The 21,205-nt window shown below is 35.9% G+C and overlaps 1 protein-coding gene and 1 pseudogene across 1 annotated transcript; one reads left to right on the forward strand and one right to left on the reverse strand.

The window, feature by feature from the left end:
• The first annotated feature begins 2,253 nt into the window (after window positions 1-2,253).
• LOC122402186 (regulator of telomere elongation helicase 1 homolog) lies at window positions 2,254-6,201 on the forward strand. The gene is given in 12 exon segments (XM_043404781.1): window positions 2,254-2,602; window positions 2,676-3,099; window positions 3,185-3,440; window positions 3,584-3,844; window positions 3,919-4,229; window positions 4,303-4,509; window positions 4,597-4,759; window positions 4,840-5,097; window positions 5,172-5,411; window positions 5,485-5,557; window positions 5,560-5,978; window positions 6,061-6,201. Coding segments are annotated over 12 exon segments (2,886 nt in total). The 5' UTR covers window positions 2,254-2,469.
• An 870-nt stretch (window positions 6,202-7,071) lies between these two features.
• LOC122402112 lies at window positions 7,072-11,829 on the reverse strand (annotated as a pseudogene).
• Window positions 11,830-21,205: the final 9,376 nt, after the last annotated feature.

Here is a 21,205-nt window from a genome sequence, read left to right on the forward strand (position 1 = left end):
GCAGAAAAGCGAAAGAACAGAAAATTACAGAAATTACGCGAAAGCTTTTTTTCAATTTAAATATCTCAGAATGACCTACGGCACGTACCTTTAAATTTGTCCTGATGTTCGTCCTCGTCGACCGAATTCAACTGACTCAAGAGAAACAGCAGTGGCTCGAGCACGTGGCGATAGTGTTTTGTTTATACTGCTCGCGCATCGATGGGCCGTTGAAATGCCCGGACGAAGAAAGGACGTAGATATATATAGCACAGTTCCCATAGGTTTTTAAAAGGCAATAATTAGAAATAAAGTTCTATTGAATGAATAGCAGTATATAGACGTCAATTTAATATATTTCATTTTGCAGAAATGAATTTAGAGGGGAATCAAAAAAAAAGGAAAGAAGAATATAGACGTTCTAATATATGCCATGTGATAATGTTACAAAGAAATAACAATTTTTTACATTTCCCTCCTGATGGAAGTGACCACCACCTTCCCGTGGTTTCCATTGAACGGTAGCGTGCACGTTATTGTTTTACCTATCGTTACAATTATTTTGTTATGTAAAGTTAAGTCAAATATATAACATTTGATTGTGTGTAACAATTTGATACGGTTATTAAAAAACATAGTGGGAAAAGTCAGTAGTAATCTATTTCTGTAGCGTGCACGGTACTGGCTAAGAGTGGTTTTTCATTTTAATTAACCCTTAATTAACCCTTTACGAGTAAGACTGCTTTGAACAACATTATTCTAAAATATTTGTGGAATACGTTTTTTATGTGGTTTAGGTAGGTATGCAAGGCATAAGATTTCGTTTAATTTTTCCTGTCTAGGAAAGATAGGAGAAAAATATATTTGATCTTAATCCTTCTTAAGATTTATATAAATCGCTTTAAAAATTTGTTACAAATGATGTGTATGTATCGAAATAATTATAAAACTAAAAACGTATAATCATTATTATATGGGAGCTGATCACGCTTAAAATATAATGAGACCTTAAAAAGAGAACATAAAACTTAAATGTTAAGTTTCATTGAAATTCATTCAGCCGTTTAGACGCATTCATGTTAATAGCATAGGAACAAAAAAAAATATCGTTTTTTTCAATAGTCACAATATGATCAGGGGGTCCCAAAACGTGTATTTCCGCTAAAAAAAAATTTCGAAATTTTTTTTCGTTATTGCAATTCACTTATTGTTAGTCGTTGAGGAACAAAAAAAATGTCTTTTTTTTCAATAGTCACAATATGATCAGGGGGTCCTAAAACGTGTATTTCCGCTAAAAAAAAATTTCAAAATTTTTTTTCATTATGATACTTTATAAATTTCCTTATACCTTACATATAGGTCGGAAAGTAAAAATGCTGGGGCAGTCGAGGCTTGGAATCGTATGCCACTTATCGCGAGGTCGTATTTCAGTTGTTTTGTCTTTTACAAGAGCAAGAAGGAAAGGCTCACACTAGCGTTCTTTATCGATTTCCCGAAGTTGTGCGCAAACGTCGAGCTCACGTACACGTGGCTCGTGCGGTAGTGTATGCCTGCTATCCCCACCATTCCGTTAGACGCTAAGGAAGTTCGTCGTCACTGTTGTCGATTTCGATGCACTCAATTATGCCCGATCTGGCCACACTGGGCCGCGGCGCGAGTATCTCCACTCGCGCCGAAACCCACCCCACCAATACCCTCCCGGATTCCGCCACCTTTCGGGCGGCGGAGAGGGGACACCGGGCCCACACCGACCCCAGAAGTAAAAATGCCTGGGCAGTCGAGAATCTCGGCTCGAGAATCCAAATCGTATGCCGATGACGGGAGGTCGGATTTCAGTTGTTTAGAGCGAGAAGGCAAATGTGAGCCTTTCTCGCTCGACTCCCACGAGGCGATCCGAAATTACTTCGGGCAGCTTCGGAGAATCGAGAAAGAGGGCATGCATCAGTTTGCCTTTGTCGACTTTCCGAAACTCCACGGACTCACGTACGCGTATCTAGCATGCTGAGTTTGCACCCGACGGTGCTTTTCTGGCATCACTGACTGGGCACAACGTGTTTACATCCCCACTCCTGTTGCAGTCCGGCGACTCACAGGTATTGGTCGATAACGGTGACGAAGATCGGTGACGGGTGACAGTGAATTAGCGGACTGCAGCAAGAGTGGGGATGTTAACACGCTGTGCCTTCTTATCGTAGAAGGACGATACAATAATACAAATACCGTTTTTTAGCAATGTATTAAATTAAATATATTCATTTTCAAATACTGCTCTATTCCTCTTTTAATACTATTTTGTTATAATAGAAGAATTTATTAAATTTGAAATATGTCGAATTAAATTTCATCATTATATACAGTTAATAGTAAATAAGTTTAGTGCAGAGTTTTGGTGGGAATCTGCGGTTAATGTTCCTGTTCGTGATAATTACACAATATTTTTTATGTTAAAGACATTTCCTTATAAGTACGGAAAAAATTCATAGCAATACAATGCCTGAAGTCACAATTAATAATGTCATTATTAATTTCCCTTTCAAACCATATCTTGTTCAAGAAGAATATATGGCGAAAGTAATAGAGTGCTTACAGAATAGTAAGAATGGTGTTCTAGAATCTCCAACCGGTACAACTCAATCTTACTGTTTCATATTTACATATTATTGAAACATTAATTCTAATTAACATAAATATCACAGGCACAGGAAAAACTCTGAGCCTTTTGTGTTCTTCTTTGAGTTGGTTGTTAACAAAAAAAGCTCAATTACAAGCACAATCATTGGTCGGTGGAATAGAAACACCAAATTGTGGAGGACATTTCATTAAACAATTAAATAATGGACTTAAAGAAGCTACAGGCAAGTCAGATCCTTCTAGTAGTTTTAACTGGGCAGCGCCGAAAATTATCTATGCATCCAGAACGCATTCTCAGCTCTCACAGGCGATGCAAGAATTAAAAAAAAGTTCTTACAAACATGTAAGTGTAGCTGTACTGGGGTCAAGAGATCAACTTTGCATTCATCCAGAAGTTTCCAAAGAGACCAACACTTTGAGTAAAGTACATATGTGTCATTCTAAAGTAAAGTCTAGAACATGTTTTTATTATAACAACGTTGAAACAAGGTAAAATGTTTTGCTAATATTTTGTAAGTTTTAATAAATATTTGTTAGCTTTTCAAAAGCATTAATGGAAAACAAATGTCTTTAGAAAAGAAGATCCTTTCTTCAAACGAGAATTATTAGATATAGAAGATTTAGTAAAAGCTGGTCATAAATTCAAATGCTGTCCATACTTCTTATCCAGAGAACTTAAACAAAATGCAGATATAACATTCATGCCATACAATTACTTGCTAGATGTAAAATCACGAAAATCCCAAAATATAGATCTGCAAAACAGTATTATTCTTTTAGACGAAGCACACAATATTGAAAAGATATGTGAAGAAGCAGCATCGTTACAAGTAATACATTAAATATGATAATATGTAACAGAAATCATTATACTATATATACGAATTATTTATGATACACATATGTGTTTAAAAAATATTAAAGTCTGCCAAGAATAAAGAAGACGTATGAATTTTATACAAAATTTTTCTAGATATGTAGTACAGATATTGCAATGTGCATTGATGAAATAACAGCAGTAATGGAAGATATGGTTAACAATGTTGAACAAAATGATCTTTTTATGGAAAATTCAGGAAATGTGCAAAAAGATTTTACTGCAGATGATTTATGTATTTTGAAAGCAATGTTTTTGGAATTGGAGAAAACCATCGATTCTATAAAAATCAATAAACGCGATGTGGGAGATACGCTTCCTGGTGGATATATTTTTGAATTACTAGAAAAAGCACAAGTACTTATGAACTAGTTTTTGAATGCATCAAATATTTTTATGATATTTATATTTCATCATAGTTTACTTGACAGTTAACCCATGGCAAGGAGCAACTAGTAATAGAGAAATTAGATAAAATTGTATTTTACTTAACAACTACAAGTGCCTCTCCATTTACAAGGAAAGGCAATGCGCTTCAAAAATTTAGTGATTTGCTAAGAATTGTGTTTAGCAGTGGTAATAGCTTACACTACAGGGAAAAAGTCAAACAATGTTATAAAGTATATATTCAATTAGAGGAACAAAAAAAAAATTATAAACACGATGTATGGGAAACGAAGAAAACCATTTTCAAAAATGAAGGCAAAGTTATCAGTTATTGGTGTTTTAGTCCAGGTTTCAGGTAAAATATGTATTATATTATTAATATGCTGTTTTATTTATTTTAACTATAATGATACATATATTTTATAAAGCATGCAGCAGTTAATGGAACAAGGTGTACGCTCAATGATATTAACAAGCGGTACGTTGTCTCCATTAAAACCTTTTATATCCGAACTTGGAATACCAATTGAAATCCAATTGGAAAATTCGCATATTGTAAAAGGAGATCAAATTTGTGTGGGTATTCTTAGCCAAGGTCCTGATGGTTTCGCTTTAAATTCTTCTTACAACACAAGGTATTTTGATTAAAAATACATTCACAATATTGTGTACATATTGTGAATATATTTAATATATTACTCAGATTATATAACTTCTTTTAGGAATGATCCAAAATATATAGGATCTCTTGGACGAACTATATTTAATTTTAGTTGTCTCATACCTCATGGTCTATTAATTTTTTTTCCTTCATATCCAATAATGAAAAAGTGTAAAGAAGAATGGCAAAACACAGGTTTGTGGACAAAAATTGCAGACCATAAAGTAATTATTTTTTATATTTATGTAAGATATTATTATACAAATTTATATGTGTAATAGAACCATTTTCTTATATTTACTAGCCTATATATGTCGAATCTCAATATAAAGATGGTTTCATAAATGTTTTAAATGAATATTGTGAAAAAATCAAAGACCCTTCTTGTAAAGGAGCTATCTTCATGGCAGTTTGTAGAGGCAAAGTGAGTGAAGGACTCGATTTTGCTAATGCAAATGGTAGAGCTGTGTTAATTACAGGTCTTCCATTTCCACCTTTGAAAGATCCAAGAGTTATATTAAAACAACAATACTTGGAAGAAATAAGAATTAACAACAAAGAAGTAATTAAAATTTGAATTTATATTAAAATATCGAATAGATTAAATTTTGTCTTGTATACTTTAACTCTTTGTAGGCTTTGTCTGGGCAAGAGTGGTATCAACTCGAAGCATCACGAGCTGTTAATCAAGCTATTGGTCGAATAATACGCCATAAAAATGATTATGGTGCTATTATTCTTTGTGATTGTAGATTTGAGAATCCAGGTTTCAAGAAGTATTTATCTGCTTGGCTAAGGCCTCATATAAAAAATTTTACTAATTTTGGAGTAATTACAAAAGATTTGAGAGATTTCTTTAAATATGCAGAACACACTGTAAGTTTTCTTTCTTTGTTTGTACAAGTATTAATGCAAATGTAACTATGTTCGCTAAAAATTTTATTTTTAGTTACCCCAACCAAATATGCAATTTAGAAATAATAGTATTTCGTTACCTGCAATGGCAGCATCTTTTGATACAACTTGTCGCGAACTGCACAAAATCCTTTGAAACACAAGTCTAAAGTAACATCTTTAGTAGAGGATACTTTTAATATAGATTTATATACTAATGAAAATAAAGAAGCTGGTAAAACAATTGATGTAAAGAAAAAAAATTTCTCTGAGCTTTTAGCAACAAAGTCGAAGCCTATAATTAATTTTAGCGATTGCAAATTAAAAGAAAATTATGTTACCTGTGAACTAACAAAGAATACCACAGAACCAGTTACAAAAAAAAGAAAAATAAAAATGTTACCTATTGAATTCAATGAGTGTTTGTCTGGTCCTTCTACGTCGTCTGCGTGCACAAACAGTATAATCAATTTAAAATATTCTCAACAAATTTCTGAAGAATCGAATGATACTGATAAAAAATCTTTAGGCAAAACATATTTAAAAGCGGTAAATATGCAATTATAAAATATTGTTTAAAAAGGAATATTTTACAATTTAAATGTCACGTACATATACAACGTACTTTTAGGTAAAACGTTCTTTATCGGAAGCTGATTACAAAACATTTGCAAAAATGATACAAAATTATACGAAGACAGGTAACCTTGAAGAGTTGCTGAAAATACTTCAAAACATATTTCCACAGAAAGAACGGTTTCATTTGTTATAGGTACTTTTTAACATTAGTATGAGAACTAATTACATCATACTGCTAATTATCGATAATTCAAAAAATATATGAATTTTTAGGGTTTAAACATTTTTAAAAAAACAACATATAGTTGCATTTGATACTCATATTGCTCGTTTAAAAAATGTGCAGTTAGAAAATTAAAACTTCCAGAAAATGAAAAAAATGATTATTAAAAATATGATACAAGTAAGTAGTAATGAATCACAATATATTTTATATTCTAAATAATCTTTTTAATCACGGAAACCTGTACAAATTTCCAAAATTTTCAATTATTTGTTTATATCCAGAAGAAAACAGAGTACTACAAACTGAGTGTAAATTTATACATATTGTTAAAATATCTTTTTCTTCTTTAAAAAATGTTGCGTTGAACTCCTTGTCGTCACTCCGAACTTATACATTTTGATACACGGAATCATAGTGCTCTCATCGTAGAATCGCCACTTGAATCGCTGTCAAATATAAACATCTATAACATATTAACGGTTACTACTCTCTACGTTACAATACCTTTAAGAAAAGGCCTTACGCCATTAGATTCGTTAATCTCGACACATGCGTCTTTTTTCAGAAAGGCGTTGACGCTAACATATGTAATATTTACAAACAGTTCTTATTATTCTTATAAAGAATCAAATATTATAAAACAACCATAAACCATTTAAAAATACAATATAGTTTCATTATAAATTGATTTAATTTCATATTTATGTACATGTATGTTACATTTTGTCTCCCACTATATATAACATTTGGAAAAAAATATTTTAAAGCACCAAGTACGGAAAATTAATTGTAGCAAATTATAATATTTGTTATTGAAGATTATAATAATATTTAAATTATGTCAAGTAATACATACATTGCTTTAAAAAAAAACCATTAATATCCACATATTCGAACATGTATTTTTTCATCATTATATGTATTTTTTAGACAAATACTAAAGTACATCATTCATAACGTACGTCGACATCGGAATGTCTTCTATCTAATATTTTTGTCTACATGCGTTTAATGTATATTTTTCTCTCTTTTGTTATAAATCTTGACATGAAAATGAATTAAATATTACTTTAAAAAAAAATATATATATATATCACTTATTTTGAATTAATGTGTTATTTAATGAACATATAACATTAATGTTTGCCTTATACATATTGGTTAAAAATTGCAGTTTTTTACAACTGTGTGGTATGAACTCCACTTGCATCTTTATTATTATCAGTTTGTGTTTTTATAAGTGCATTAGTCACGATTTCTTCATAGTAGTCTTCAAACACACGTCTATTATAAGTAATGAGTATTAAAAACTGAGCTGCTATAGCTGTCAGCTCCTCTTGAAGCGATGATAGCCCTGGTGGTACTTGTAGTGGTTCTGAAGATTTAGACAGCATTATCTTTTGTAAAAATTGTCGAATTCTGAAATCTGAAAATGTATAAAAAAAAGAATAAAATAAAAAAAACCAATTCCAATATTCGAATTATAAAAATTTTGCATGCAATACTCACTTATAAGGTGCCTATTTTATGTTCTGGTTTAATAAGTTCTAATATTTGTCCTTCTAATAATATTTCCAACTCTGGAGATAATTGAGCAGAATCGATCTCTTCTAATGTCGTTCTTACGTCTGCTTTTACTTGCAATACAATATTCGGCATTACAGTTTCCAAATCTCTAATAACAGTATATGTATAAAATTCAACTTATAACTGTGTTGTTTGTGTATACAATTGTAAATCATTTTGTACATACTTATTTGAATGTACAGAATCCAACAGCACAGTAAGATGTTGTTTAATATTCTTCTTGAACCTTGATACTCCATGAATTGGTGCACCCACTGTATTGTTTACTAGCAATATCACAGCGCCTATAATGCTTAATCTACTGGTCTTATCACGCAATTCTAGTAACCTATCCTGATCAAGTAATAAAGTCTAAAAGAAGCATATAAAATAAAATAAATATTTGTAAGATTATTAATGTACGTAATGTAAAATGAAAACATGTGCCATTCTAAATGGATTGCCTGTAATTTAATATTCTTAAACATACTTCTGTTTCTGGAATGAAATCCCACTCTAGAAGATCAAGATATGCTTCAGTTAAAAGACAATGTGTGATTTGTCGTATATTATCAACATCTACTGAACTGTCTGTAACTTTTGTAGGATCGAAATGTCTTAATAACCACTTTCTGTATAATTCAAACCATTTGCACAGATTTGAAGAATTCGGCAAACTTTGCTTTCTCATATTCAATACTCGAAGCAACTATGTTTGGTCTCATCATGGTAATAGTAAAATTTGCCAGATCAAGTTGCATTAACTGCAATATTTCCATTATACCTTTAAATATTTCAATAACATCTGTTTTTTGACTGAGCTCTCTAATCTTTCCATCTCTTACTGGTGCACATACTTTACTCATAATTGAAATCACATATTGTGCATAATGATGGAAATCTAAAACACCTTTTTCTGCTTGTTGTTTGATTAGATCTACATCAAGTACTTCTTTTAAATTTTCTCGAATTTTTGCATGGTGTGGCAATACCAATTCATTTAATATCTATAAAGGAAAAAAGGAAAAATTATTGAAAATTGTACAAACCTTATGCTACTTTAGAAAATCAGTATGAATATATTACTTCTTTAATTTCGTTTAATAAAACCATCGCCTGTGTATAGTTTGGAGGATCTTCAGCCAATTGCTCGGCTAATAGATTCCAAAAAGCTGTATGCATAATTTCTTTGACTCTTTTGTAAAATGTACCATCTTTATGCTCAAACTTCTGTAATTGAAAATTTTTGTCCATTGCAATTTCGTGAGCCAAAGTCATATTTTGCATATCGTTAACAACTTTTATAATTTCTTCAAGGGGAACAAATTTTGGCGGCGATGTTCCTACTAATCTGGATGTCGTCAAATTTGAAGTTTTTTGCCTATATAATAGGAAGTACATTACAAACCACACTATTAAAAATTTAAATAATATTTATTATACAATGAATAAATGATAATTTGAATAACAGTTGAATTTACCCTGTCGCAATACCCTCTTCTGGATCAGTGTTAGAATTAGACTGACATTCTAAAGGTGCAGATGCACTGGCCTCGTTTATATACATTTCTGTTCTTCGTTACGTTCCATTTTTGATTCCTTTAAAATACATCTTGTTATATTACAATATTTAACAAATATTATGTTTACTGTAACAAATAATACAGTTGATATTATTAAAACATTAAACATTATCATATTGAAAAAATACAACATTAATAATGAATATAAATTAATTGTTTAAATCAAATAATATATTAGTGATAAACATAAATATTCAAATTGGGAAATTTTATTCACACATAACTCTACAGGGTGCAGTGAATAACATGTACTAGCGGGCACATGGTGGTTCCTTATGAAAAAATAAGAACAAAATATGAAATAAAATTTTTTCATTTAAAGCTTTGATTTCGAGAAAATTGAGTTTGAAAATCCTATTCATACGTATGCTGTTACGGCTAAGTTGCGGTTCGTTGAGCATCGTATAACGCGTACCGTTTTTATAAACAATAAACCCAGCAAAAGTTACAGAGTTCAAGAAAAAAATACACAGAAGACTTTTAACGAACAACAAAGCATTGTTTATTATAACGTAACGTAATCTAACAGTATACGTACGAATAAGATTTTCAAACTCGACTTTCTCGAAAACTAAGCTTTAAATGAAAAAATTTTATTCCATATTTTGTTCTTATTTCTTCATAAAGAACCACCTCGTGCCGGCTAGTACATGTTATTCAGCCGCACCCTGTATAATTAGAAAATATAAATAGGTATAAAAAGTACTATATATGTTAACCATTTAATACTCCTGATACACAAAGGCACACTACAGATCAAAACAAAATACCAGGAATGAAACTTAATAACGCCATTGATCCTGGAAGTTTGCGACTAATGAAGAGGCAGCAAAGAGTAATACCCCATATTACTCCAGCGCCAACCAAAATTTTATTCCTAATAAAATAGCGTTTAATTGTGTGCATAATAATCAACTTTATTTGAAATTAAGTAAAATGGTTTTAAAAAATAAAATTAAATTGTAACTCTACAAATTTCAAAAATAAGAAATTTTCAGTTTTATACATATATAATTATAATCTCATCTTCTGTTTAAAAAGTAAAAAGATTAAAAAATGAAATGAAAATGATAAATAAAAATACCTAAGAAATACATTTCTTTAAGTGAAATACCTATTTATTACGAAGTAGTCAATTCAAATTTGCTTCCAAAAATGACACTACATTTTATTCAATGAAGATATATAATTATATATTCACATAATATATATTATAAATTATTAATGTAGGAAACATACCTGTCTGGCATGATTAATATTAGACTTAAATGTTTTGTTGCAGCACAACCTATACTCAGAAGCAGCTGGCAGTTGAATACACTGGTTAATAAAGAAAAGGAGGTCAAACCTTGTCTATAAAAAGAACATCCACAAGGTACATATAAGAATTACCCTTCCTAATTGATTTTAAAGAAATGGCATAATATTTTTTGTATTTACAATAACTTGCCTTATACTTGTGCGTTATGCGTTTAATATATAAGATATTTCAATTATCACTATTAACATATTTGATATTGTAATGTACTTTGTAAATATTTAAAATTTTTTCTTTAAAAAAAATAAACAAACAGAACTTTCTATTCATCTCTTAATGTCATTATAATTACAATTTTTAAACAGTATCTATTTCAATACCTTTGATTAGAAATACAAAATTATTTTGAAAATTGAAAGTTTAAATATTTACGAATTACATACGTATTTTTCTTATCGCGCAACACTTTTTAGACAGTTCAATACAATTACGCATTTATCAATTTGATTACAAACAAAACTGAAGTAAGTTTTGTCCATAACATGACTCTAAACATATCTTTTCGTTTAATAACTGGGAAACGCTATGAAGTTGATTATGTAGCCGTAATTACTTCTAATTTTCAATGTAATTACAAAGACATAATTGCACATTTACTAGAAAGTCAAAATGTATAAAATGAAATCTTACCTGCTCAATATTTTACTAAAATATTTGGACACTCATTATAATAAAGTTCGTATTTCTATGGTAAATTTATTAATAATTTTATATACAAATCATCATGTCCAGAAATCAGTAACGTCCCAAACAGCTGTGTATTGTGTATTTACAACTTTCTAGCTAGGTGATGTTCAACAGTGAAGTTAGGCATGAATTCTGTTTCAAACAGTAGCGTCATCTGCAAAATGTCTTTTTTGCAACGTTACCATTTCTCATAATTATCTTCTATATTCATTTATATTTAACTGTTAAAATATGTTTACTATTTAAAATATCCTAAGATATATAATTTGATCAGTGGTGATTTAACAAATTAACGTGTCAATAATTTGTTATTTTTATAATTTTCTAAAATTTAAAGTATGATAGCTACACCACACAGTAATATATTACTCTGTAATTACATTCTAAATGCTGTTTGAATGCATTTTTTATTTATTTAGGAAGATGTGTATAATTTTTAAGCAACTTTGAAATAATCATAAAATATACATTTGTGTCACAATAGATATAGAATAAATCCATTTTTATATGTTAAAGTTGGTTGCATATTTTGATATGTATATGTACACAAGTTAAAAATTCGTAATCGTATCGTCGCAATAATACGCATGAAATCCGAAAAGTTTTAAGATATACGCAGAGATGCCCAGAAGAGCACCGTCGGGTGCACACGCACACATGCCAGATACGCGTACGTGAGCTCGTGGAGTTTCGGAAAGTCGACAAAGGCAAACTGACGCATGCCCTCTTTCTCGATTCTCCGAAGCTGCCCGAAGTAATTTCGGATCGCCTCGTGGCAGTCGAGAGAGGAAGGCTCACATTTGCCTTCTCGCTCTAAACAACTGAAATCCGACCTCCCGTCAACGGCATACGATTTGGATTCTCGAGCCGAGATTCTCGACTGCCCAGGCATTTTTACTTTCCGACCTATGTAGGCGCACATAAGCAAAGTACCCATAATGAAAAAAAATTTGTAAAATTTATTTTACGGAAATACACGTTTTAAGACCTCCTGATCATATTTTAATTATTGAAAAAAAAGAAATTTTTTTATTAGTCCCATGTATGAGCGTACGTATGTACTGTCCTCCGCTCACTTGAAGTCCCGCGAGACGGCACAGGGGCAAGGGGAGTCGGACCGCCCATTTATCTGTCTTGCTCACTTGCTCTCAGGCAGTCCACATGTGTGTGTAACTGCCGCGACGAATAGCGAGCTAGAGACCAATGTGTGCGTGGGAATACGTGTGCCCCTTCTACTTCTCCCGCATTCCTTCCGCGGGACTCAAGTGAGCGAAGGACAGTAGATATATTATTAATACGATTTTTGAAAATCAAAATACTTTAAGATTGAAAATTAATAAATTAAAATGAGATTCCACTCATTACCAGTATTGTGCACGCTGTGGTATTTTTCAATAAGAAGAGTTCTTACTTTTAACATAAACAAAACAGTAGAATTAATAATTGCAGAAATTAATTATTAATGATTTTCCTCGATTGTTTTGAAATAACCGTATCAATTTGTCATGACGAACTAAATAGAACTAACTAGAAACAAAGGAAAAATGATCCCGTTTGTCAGTTTAATACAAAGTATGGGGTTGTATCTTAAATTTTAAAAGGACATAGTCGAATATTTTAAAGGTACAAAACATAGCGTTTCATTGTAGAACAGTAACATAAGTTAGCAGGTAATGTCATAAAACTGTTTTTCCCAGCTATATCCCTTTTTACCTGAAGTATAAGGTAAAAAGTACGAGCTACAAGGTACGACTATCCGAAAATCGTTCACATTTTATCAATGTAAATGAAGCGGCCTTTCCATCAGAGTTAAATACAAAATTTTGTAATTTCTGTGAAAACAAAACTTTCAGTAAATGTACGTGGTGCTTGAAATTTTATGTTTTGACTGTTTTGTGAAAAGTACCATCCAGATTCATGTACTTCGTACATTGAAAATAACATATGTTAAATGTAATCGGTTAAATTTAACTTTAAAAAAAAATATTCGAAGGTCAGACAAAAATATAATGTCACATTTAGTGTACGATTAAATATGATTGAAAAAATAAAAAAAAAGGATTTGTTTTGGCAGGGTTTGAACCAGCAGAGCAGAGAGAAGTTCGGAACTTGCAGGCAAAGACCTCATCACACACGCCACGCTGATTAGTGGTGAACATAGTTCTATTTCTAAAAATAAGTACCTGTAATAACTTAATAATATCTCAAAGTAAAACCTACCCAAAACCTGGTACCATTCCAACTTTTCCTTGTTAGAACGAGTTTTCAATTTGTCTTAGCGAAAATCGCATTTTGCACATTATTCTAAAACATTTGTGGTATTCGTTTCAATGCGATTTAAGTAAGCATGTAATGTATAAGATTTCATTTAATGTTTTCTTTTCTAGAGAAGATAGAGAAAAAGTTTATATAAAATGTGAACGATTTTCGGATAGTCGTACCCTGTAGCTCGTACATACTTTTTACCTTATACTTCAGGTAAAAGGGATATAGCTGGGAAAAACAGTTTTATGACATACCTGCTAACTTATGTTACTGTTCTACAATGAAACGCTATGTTTTGTACCTTTAAAAATATTCGACTATGTCCTTTTAAAATTTAAGATACAACCCATACTTTGTATTAAACTGACAAACGGGATCACTTTTCCTTTGTTTCTAGTTAGTTCTATTTAGTTCGTCATGACAAATTGATACGGTTATCCCAAAACAATCGAGGAAAATCATTATTAATTAATTTCTGCAATTATTATTCTACTGTTTTGTTTATGTTATAAAAATAAGAACTCTTCTTATTGAAAATGCCACAGCTTGCACGATACTGGCAAAGAGTGGGACTCTCATTTTAATTTATTAATTTTCAATCTTAAAGTATTTTGATTTTGAAAAATCGTATTAATAATATATGTACATACGTACGCTCATACATGGGACTAATAAAAAAAATTTCTTTTTTTTCAATAATTAAAATATGATCAGGAGGTCTTAAAACGTGTATTTCCGTTGTGGCGGCCAAGGCACCACATACGCCTTAGCCGTTCGAAGCCGCTACAATGTATGGTTGCACACGAGACGATGGTTGCACACGAGACGACCAGAGCCGCGTGAGCCGAAAAGCCGTTGTCGTCGTCTCTGACCGTCTTTTGTTTTTGAAGGCCTCTTGGTACGGTGGCGATGATCGTACCAGAGAGTCGAGCGTAACCCGCACCACGAGTCACGTCGTTGTACGACAGCAACAATACAATTGTGCGGAAACGGAACAGAGCGGAGTCATTATCTTCCCGATCCCACACCGTAAAATAAATTTTACAAAATTTTTTTTTCATTATGGGTACTTTGCTTATGTGCGCCTACATAGGTCGGAAAGTAAAAATGCCTGGGCAGTCGAGAATCTCGGCTCGAGAATCCAAATCGTATGCTGTTGACGGGAGGTCGGATTTCAGTTGTTTAGAGCGAGAAGGCAAATGTGAGCCTTCCTCTCTCGACTGCCACGAGGCGATCCGAATTACTTCGGGCAGCTTCGGAGAATCGAGAAAGAGGGCATGCGTCAGTTTGCCTTTGTCGACTTTCCGAAACTCCACGAGCTCACGTACGCGTATCTGGCATGTGTGCGTGTGCACCCGACGGTGCTCTTCTGGCATCTCTGGATATACGTGACATTGTCTTCCTTGGAAGGTGATATGAATCATTGTTGTTCACCTTGAGCTTGACAAATATTGCATACGTTCCAATTATAGTCGACTCTAGTGCCAATAAATGAACTCGGTTAAGCGTTCTTTATCGAGTAAAACTGATTAAATTATATTTGGGATAATACAAAATAATTTTTACGACTTGTTCATATTATTTTTAAACTTACCAACTATGTAATTATTTTCAGGGAATAAAATAATAAAATATCCTTCATTTGTTTTGTTTGGGAAATTACTAGAATTTATTATGGTACGCCTGACAGGCATTTTTACTTTCCGACCTATGTAGGCGCACATAAGCAAAGTACCCATAATGAAAACAAAATTTTGTAAAATTTATCCTGATCATATTTTAATTATTGAAAAAAAAGAAATTTTTTTTATTCCCATGTATGAGCACACATATGTATATTATTAATACAATTTTTGAAAATCAAAATACTTTAAGATTGAAAATTAATAAATTAAAATGAGATTCCACTCTTTACCAGTATTGTGCACGCTGTGGTATTTTTCAATGAGAAGAGTTCTTACTTTTATAACATAAACAAAACAGTAGAATTAATAATTGCAGAAATTAATTAATAATGATTTTCCTCGATTGTTTTGAAATCACCGTATCAATTGGTTATGACGAACTAAATAGAACTAACTAGAAACAAAGGAAAAGTGATCCCGTTTGCCAGTTTAATACAAAGTATGGGTTGTATCTTAAATTTTAAAAGGACATAGTCGAATATTTTTAAAGGTACAAAACATAGCGTTTCATTGTAGAACAGTAACATAGTTAGCAGGTAATGTCATAAAACTGTTTTTCCCAGCTATATCCCTTTTTACCTGAAGTATAAGGTAAAAAGTACGAGCTACAAGGTACGACTATCCGAAAATCGTTCACATTTTATCAATGTAAATGAAGCGGCCTTTCCATCAGAGTTAAATACAAAATTTTGTAATTTCTGTGAAAACAAAACTTTCAGTAAATGTACGTGGTGCTTGAAATTTTTATGTTTTGACTGTTTTTGTGAAAAGTACCATCCAGATTCATGTACTTCGTACATTGAAAATAACATATGTTAAATGTAATCGGTTAAATTTAACTTTAAAAAAAAATATTCGAAGGTCAGACAAAAATATAATGTCACATTTAGTGTACGATTAAAATATGATTGAAAAATAAAAAAAAAGGATTTGTTTTGGCAGGGTTTGAACCAGCAGAGCAGAAGAAGTTCGGAACTTGCAGGCAAAGACCTCATCACTCACGCCACGCTGATTAGTGGTGAACATAGTTCTATTTCTGAAAATAAGGACCTGTAATAACTTTAATAATATCTCAAAGTAAAACCTAACCCAAAACCTGGTACCATTCCAACTTTTCCTTGTTAGAAACGAGTTTTCAATTTGTTTTAGCGAAAATCGCAATCACATTTTGCACATTATTCTAAAACATTTGTGGTATTCGTTTTCAATGCGATTTAAGTAAGCATGTAATGTATAAGATTTCATTTAATGTTTTCTTTTCTAGAGAAGATAGAGAAAAAGTTTATATAATTTTTTTTATATAAAATTTAATTCGTCCTAAGATTTATATGAAACATTTAAAAGATTTTTTATACATTATGTCTATATATCGGAACAACTATGAAACAAGAGGTATAATCTGTAAGGAGTGTATGTGTGTGGCTAGGAGAACCGTTATCGTTTGCGTCGATAGGAGTGTTTAGTCTAACAATAAGCTAGAGTAGGTATCGAGTGAGGTGTTTAGGTTTAAGCTGAAATACGTTTTAGAGACTGCGTCTCGAACGTGCGTTTTGTTTAGATCATTATTATAAGATAGGAATAAGGAAGGGTCGACTTTGACTGCTGGAACGTCACTCTGTATCGAACGTTAGTCGAGAGCAATCACAGTTTTACGTTTACGTTTTATGTCTTTCTTTTATGTTCTTTATGTTAAATAGTTAGTAAATATTAAATAATATAATTACATCGTTACGTTTAGTGTTCACGTATTTGAATCCGTCCACACGCCTTTGAAATGAGAACATAAAACTTAAATGTAAAATTTCATTTAAATTCATTCAGCTATTTATATTCAATCGTATTAATAATATACATATGTGTGCTCATACATGGGAATAAAAAAAATGTCTTTTTTTTCAATAATTAAAATATGATCAGGAGGTCTTAAAACGTGTATTTCCGTAAAATAAATGTAAGACATCGGGAAAAGGCGAGGCCCAAGTCGAGGCGCTGGCAAGGGACCGCGTCTGGCCTTCGTCCGTCAGCACCCCCACCCCTACCGATGGGGGAAGGCTGACGACAAAGGCGAGAGTCTAGGCCCAGGACGGAGTCATTCGTTTTTCCGACGCGGAAAGGGCCAGAATAAAATATAGTTACCAATACCTTGCGTAGTTCATTGTTTCCCAATTCCCTTTTTCGCGTTCTGTCTAACAAGTCAGAAGTGGGATTATCACGCGCAATTGGCCACTGAGTCCAATATTCGCGTTATTTTTTTGTGAGAATAACGTGTAATACGTAGTGCGAGTGCCGAAAAACTGAAGTGCGAGACTTTTTTAAGCCGTACGTGCGTCGTACTAGTGACACGTGATACACTGTGCAAGTGCCGAGAAAACTGAAGTGCGAGACTTTTTTAAGCCGTACAGGCATTGAGCACAGGCAGCATGAGTGAGATCGGAGGCCGATCCCGCTACGGGTCATGCTATTCGCGGCGCGGAGAATCGCGACATAGTTCGCGAGGTTCGCGATACACGCCCCCGAAGGATGACCTGAGGGAGTCGCGTCGTCGTTCGGTCGTAACGGAGGACGGCCGGTCGTACAAGGACGCGCGGAGTAGCTCCAGCGGATCGACGCGTCCTTCGCGCGACCTGACTCGCCGTTCGCGGGATCGAACGGAAGAGCGCCGTCGGGGCTCTCGCGAAAGGTCGCGACGCGAAGAAAGCCGGAGCCGCCGAACGCGGAGACATTCGCGTGACAGGTCGCCGGATCACCGGCGGGAACATTCTCGGGATTCATACCGAGCGCGGACGCGATCGCGATCCCCTCCCGAACCGCGAACGCCGTGCACGAGGGAGAGTTCGGCGATCGAGGAACTGAAGTTAACGGTCGCGAAACTCCAGGAGGAGTTGAGGGTGACCAGGTATCGGCCGGCGGTACTACAAGAGCACCTTGTACCGAGGTTCGACCCGTCGGACGATAAGGGCAACATCGAGCAGTGGGTGCGAGACGTGGACCGCATCGCGCGACGGGGTGGTTGGTGCGACGACGATATCGTATGCAATATCGCGCGCCAGCTACGCGGACACGCTCGTCAGCTGTTCGACGAGGAGCAGCGTCGGGACCCGACGTGGGGGTCCTTGAAGGCGACGCTGGTGGCCCGGTTTAAGAAGCCGGTGCCGTTCGACCGGTTGCTGAGGGAGGCTGCCCTCTATAGCGCCGTGCCTGGACAGAAGCTAGGGGACTTCTGTTTCAATAAATTGGCGAGGTTGAGGGCTCTGCAGGTGGAAATTCCCGATGAGTTCCTGAGGGACGCGATCATTGGGAGCATCCGCGACGAGGCCATTCAGAGGACCATCCGCTCAAACAAATACGCCACGGTCGACGATCTGTACGTGGCGATGGGCGAAATGGGCGCAATGCCGAGGGCGGACGCAAACCCGCCGGGGAAAACGTCGCGGCCCGTGGCGCGTACGCTAACCGCCGTACCGGGACCCTCAGGGTTGCAACAGCAACAGCAGAGATCGGGCGACGGAAAGCGGCTGAGCGGCAGGGCCGTGTGTTACAATTGCGAAGGGGAGGGGCACTTATCGAGGACGTGCCCGAAGCCTAAGCACGTGTGCTCCTCATGCAAGAGGGAGGGACACCGGGAGCGGTACTGCTTTCGGGTGAAGGCAACGACTAACGCGTTACAAGTAAGTACAATTCGAAATAAATGGATAATGCATGCTAGGGTGAATGGGCGGAAGGTGCAATGCCTTCTAGATTCAGGCAGCACGCACACCCTGATACGGAAATCGACAGCCATTCGATTGGGAGTCCGAATGGTCAAGGGACCCTTCGTACGAATGCGAGGCTACCTGAGCCTAGGGTCGTGCGAAAGCTTGACCGCGGACATAATGGTCCGGATCATGGAGGCTTCGGCCGAAGTCACGGCGATCATTGTCGATTCCGAAGAGACCCTGCATGAGGTCATTATCGGACAGGACTTCATTGATCAGGATCATGTAATCCTGATTAAGATGCACGATCGAGTTATCTTGAGGGAACTGCCAAGCGTGGAGAGCGAGCGGCGTTTCCTAATGGACGTATGCGCGACGGAAGCTGTTATCGAACCAAGCAGGTTGGATTGCGGTGAGATCTCGGAAGAGGATCGTATCTGTTGCGCAAAGTTAATTCAAGAATTTGGGGACCGAGTTACGACATCGATGCGCACACTGGGTAAAACGAGCCTCGTGAAGATGGAGATAAGATGTACAACCGACACGCCGATTGTATATCATCCATACCAGATGGCTGCCACGGAGCGCGCGGCAGCACGGGAAATCGTCGAGGAACTACAGGAGAACGGGATAGTTCAAGAATCGACGTCACCATACGCGAGCCCTATTACGCTCGTGAGGAAGAAGACGGGCGAATACCGGCTCTGCGTGGATTATCGGCGATTGAATGCGGTCACTGTCAGGGATCAATACCCCCTTCCATTGATCGAGGACCAGATAGACCGATTGGGGGGCTACTGCTACTTCACGGCTATTGACCTGGCTTCGGGGTACTACCAGGTAGCTATGAGCGAAGACGCGATACCGAAGACGGCCTTCGTTACCCCCGACGGTCATTACGAATTTTTGCGGATGCCTTTTGGGCTTACCAACGCACCGGCTGTTTTCCAACGGCTTATAAATACGGTACTAGGACCGTTACGGAACGCGATTGCCTTTCCGTACATTGACGATATAATAATTCCGTCGAAAACTGTCGCCGAGGGGCTGGAACGCCTCCGTCTCGTTTTGAGCAAGTTGCGCGCGGCTAACTTAACCATCAAGTTAAGTAAGTGTTCGCTGTTGAAGACGAAGATAAATTTCCTGGGAAGAGAGATAAGCGCTGCAGGGGTCAGACCCGGGGAACATAAAATCGTTGCTGTTCTCGAAATGCCAGAACCGACGAATGTTCGAGAAGTACGACAGTTCCTGGGTCTTGCAGGCTATTTCAGGAAATTCGTTAAAGGGTACGCAAGCCTGGTCACTCCTTTAACGGTACTGACAAAGAAGCACGTGCCATGGACCTGGGGGAAGGAGCAGAAGAGGGTTGTGCGTACCGTAAAGGAAATGCTGACAACGAGACCGATTCTGGCTATTTTCGACAGTGCGAAGCGAACGGAATTGCATACCGATGCCAGCTCCTTGGGTTTAGGGGCAATATTGTTCCAGTATTCGACCGATGGGACGCGGCAGGTAGTCGCGTACTTTAGCAAGCAAACGACGGTCGATCAACGAAAATACCATTCGTACGAGCTGGAGACTATGGCGGTTGTGCTTGCGTTACGGTATTTCCGAGTCTACCTGCTTGGGATGCACTTTACGGTCATCACGGATTGTAACGCGTTGCGAACAACGTTTACGAAGAAGGACCTGATTCCCAGGATCGGGCGGTGGTGGTTGGAAGTGCAGGACTTCAAATTCGACATCGAGTATCGGCCGGGCTCGGCGATGCAACACGTGGATGCATTGAGCCGCAACCCGATACCAACGGTCGACGTATACCCCGTGGACATCACCGAAGCTGATTGGGTTTTGGTAGCCCAAATGCAGGATGAGCAACTGGAGCGGGTACGGAAGATTTTAACGGACAAAGTTCGCAACAGCGAGACGAAGCAATATTTTGTGAACTATGTCCTGAAGAAAGGGAGAGTCTGTAGACGTCTGGAAGATGGGAATGCACCCTGGGTGGTGCCACGTGCAGCGCGTTTTCAAATTTGCAGACTGTGTCACGACGACGCAGGGCATTTGGGGCTCGAGAAGACACTTCGACGCATTCGGGAAAACTACTGGTTTGCAGGAATGAATGCGTTCGTGACAAAGTACGTTAAGGCGTGTCTGAATTGCACGTACTAC

This window comes from Colletes gigas, unplaced genomic scaffold (genome assembly GCF_013123115.1).
Source record: "Colletes gigas isolate AHSC1104 unplaced genomic scaffold, ASM1312311v1 Colletes_gigas_Sc00033, whole genome shotgun sequence".
Lineage (NCBI taxonomy): Eukaryota > Metazoa > Arthropoda > Insecta > Hymenoptera > Colletidae > Colletes > Colletes gigas.